At 37.2% G+C, this 3,586-nt stretch overlaps 1 protein-coding gene across 1 annotated transcript; it reads right to left on the bottom strand.

Annotated features, from left to right (window-relative positions):
* Positions 1 to 1,902: 1,902 nt before the first annotated feature.
* LOC145592194 (uncharacterized) lies at positions 1,903 to 3,090 on the bottom strand. Its single transcript, XM_081648655.1, has one exon. The coding sequence runs from the start codon at positions 3,088 to 3,090 to the stop codon at positions 1,903 to 1,905; it is 1,188 nt and encodes a 395-aa protein (XP_081504781.1).
* Positions 3,091 to 3,586: the final 496 nt, after the last annotated feature.

Genomic DNA, 3,586 nt, shown 5'->3' with positions numbered 1-3,586 from the left:
AATGGCGGATCTGACCCCTATGTATGATGCTTTTTTTGAGAGTGAAGACGACCACGAAACCAAGGTACTGGGTAAACTTTTGCGGTCGTTGGAAGATAAATCTTCTTCACCAAAGCGCTTTTACGAATCAAAGGAAGCTAAGAAGGTGTTGTCTGGGAAATTTTATGAAGCTTTGGGAACAGTCCTAAAATCAATTGAGGATGACGCAAATGGTGTCGGTCTTATGAGTGATGCTGAATAATGTGCTTGGATGAAGACTTTGCCTAAGACAAAACCTAAGGCTAAGAAATTGCAGAGGGTTCCATGTGAGGTGTTAAGGAGATAAGGGGAAAAGGGGCAAAAATTTCGGATGAAGGTGATACTTCGGAGGTGGGTGAAAAACCAAATCATACACCAGAGGAAGAAGAGTACTATGGTTACACCATGTCCAACCCTCCAACCAAGATGATTTTTCCTTCTGAAGAGGCCAAACATGGGTCGAAGAGGGTCAGATGTGGGGTAGTCGTTGAGGAGGACAAATTTGATCCTGCAAAGCTTGCATTTTTAAAGGATCTTGAACGTAAATTTCATCCTTCTAACTGATTGTGCAGAGTAACGATTTCTAAACCTTTATCTTGCTTTCAATTTTCAGTGATTATGTTGCCTATGTTTATTGAGTCCCATGCTATTGCCTAAGGTTGTTGTTGTTGTTAATTTTGATTATTGATTGCCCTGTTAATTTTATGAAACTGGTGGCCTAATAATTTTATTCTTGTGGTGGCTTGGTAACTTTATTCTTATGGTTGCATGTTAATTGATTATGAATTTTATTCTTGGGGTGGCCTAGTAACTTTATTGGTGGCCTTTTGTTGTTGGTTTTGATTACTTGTTGGCCAATTGTTGTTGGTTTTGATTACTTGTTGGCCAATTGTTGTTGGTAACTTTATTGCCTAAGGTTGCTTATTAATTGTATTGGTGGCCTATTCTTTAGCTTGGAATTGTTGAGATTATTGTTAGAATTGTTAATTGTATTGGTAGCCTGTTTGGATTTGTTGGATGCATTTTATCGGTGGCCTATTAATTTTATTGTAGCCTGTTGTGGTGGCCTATTGGTTTTATGGGTGGCCTGTTGGTTTTATTGGTGGCCTGTTGTTGGCCTTTTGTTGGTTGATGTTGGTTTATTGATGGCCTATTGTTGGTTGCTATTGTGGTGGCCTATTAATTTTATTAGTGGCTTGTTGTTGGTTGCTTATATATGTTGGTTGCCTATTGTTGTTGGTTGTGGTCTGAGTCCCTAGTTATTTGAAGGGTTTGCTGATAGGTGAATGATGACTTTATGTGACATTTGGGTTGTGATCTTAATGATCATTGTTCAGAGATCATTTATTATGCATCATGTTCCACTGAAATTGAGTCTTTTTAAAGTCTATCTAAGAGTCCCCCCCCATTTAATCTAGGTCATTGTGTGTTCCATATAATGAAGGGACTTATATGATCAAAATACACCGTTTTGGATTTGCTCCATCAATGTTTTATGACAATGGTGTTGAGGTAACCAAAGTTAATCTATATGTTGTGATATACTGGTAATCCTTCTGATGGAATTGTTCAAAACTGTATTTTTTAAACATCAATTTCAAACACACATTGCAATAACATTAGCAACTCAAAAGATTTTCATTGATTGATATATTCTTTTGATCTGATACGCCATAGTTGCCTTACAAAAGCGACCTTTTCTAACTGCCAGAGTGACATGATTACATTGACACACAAAATAAACAAGGGAAAAAAATAAACTACTCAAAAGTTATACATAACCACTAATGTATTTGAGTCCCTACAAATGGTTATGTGTGGCAGTCTAACTGTAGGCCCTAATACACTAAGAACTCTCTGCTCAAAAGACACACAACCTTGCACCTAATCTGCATCAACTTCCATTTCATTTTCATTGACTGGTTGTTGTTGGTTTGAAGGCCTGAACCTATCATTCAGGTACTTCACAACAGATTGCACCAATTCATAAGGCACTTCTAGGCTCTTTGGAAGAATCCCTTGTCTGTCTAATAGTCTTTTCTTCATATGCTGCAATATGTAATTGTTCCCACCATATTTCTTCAGAATTTCAATCATAGAACTTTGCAATGATAGCCAAATGTATTTGTTTGCACTAGCATCAAATGTGTCGAATGCCTCTTCAACTTTCTCAATTAGCTCATCCACATTGTTTGGAAAATGCTCACATTGAATGGATTGAATTGTGTTGAAAAGGCCTAATTCTAAAAGATTAAGATCAGGGGATTGAGGGGGTTGGTATAGCATTGTGATGTTGAACCCTTGTTGTGTTGTTGCTGCCAGAAACTCCTCATCTTGAGGGATTTTGTGTGGCCTTGCATTGTCCCATTGTATGCAAATATTTTTATCCATGAAAGATAGCCACTTTACAATGATGGCTGGTATGACTTTGTTGAGGAGCATTTCTCTGATTGCGTCCTTATTCACATTTTGAATTGCTTTTGTGACAAGAGTCACTACTTGCCTATTCTTGCTTGATTTCTTAGCTGGTTCCTTGATCACCAATGGGAAAATCCCATACTTTCCATCATGAATGACAACACCATTTATGTCACGAATTAGGTGTCCAATGACTGCCATAAACATGACCTTAATCCTAAACCTTTTGTATTGTTGAAATCTGTAGGGATCTTCTTCTTTGGGTAACAAGTATAACTTCCTTGTCTCTGGGCTCAAATAGAACCACTTTTCATCAATGTGGATGATATTATGCATGTCCACAAATGTTGCATCTTCAGTAGATGTAGCTGGGGTAAGATGGTTCAATACCCATTGTAGCCTTGTCACCTTATGGTTATCACTAAGAGCTGGATGATTAGTGCTAGTGTGCACTCTGAATTTCCCTCTTTTTTTCAATCTGTGAATTGTGACATGGGATACCTTTAGGGCTACTGCATATTTCCTTTTTGTTGTTCTCAATCTCTGTGGAACTGATTGCGGCCATTCATCAGAGTACTCTCTTGGTTTAGGACTAGTTTTCCCCAACTTTTTTGTTCTGACATCTATCAGCTCACCCTTCCTCTTTTGTTTCATTACATCTGCATATATTCTTCTGATTTTGCTTCTGTGAACACCATGATTGGCTGTTAATTTGGTATGTGCACCTCTTAGTAAAGTTTCTTCTTGTAATGTTGATAAAATTTCATCAAAAATCCTCCTTTTCCATCCAATGTAAACTGCTTTCCACTGCTGATTTGTGCCTCATTTTGTGCATCTGTTCTGTTTTCATTATGCTGAAATTCCCCTTCTTCCATCAATAATTGATCCAAACCAAAAAATGATCACAATCTTCATCTTCCATTTTTTTTGTAAAGACTTTTTACAGTTAAATGAACCAAAAAGGAGAGAACGTGTTGAAGCTTCGACCCTTCAAATGATGCTGCTGCAACTGCCCTAAATAATGATTATTTTGCTAATTTTGTATTTTGTGTAAACTGATTGTATTGAATGCTAATTTGGTAGACTATTAATGGTGGTTGTAATTTATGAAGAGAGAGAGAGAGAGAGAGAGAGAGAATCTTCTTTAATT

Source organism: Chenopodium album, chromosome 18, assembly GCF_948465745.1.
Source record: "Chenopodium album chromosome 18, dcCheAlbu1.1, whole genome shotgun sequence".
Taxonomy (NCBI): Eukaryota; Viridiplantae; Streptophyta; class Magnoliopsida; order Caryophyllales; family Amaranthaceae; genus Chenopodium; species Chenopodium album.
This window is presented reverse-complemented; position numbering and strand designations above follow the sequence as displayed.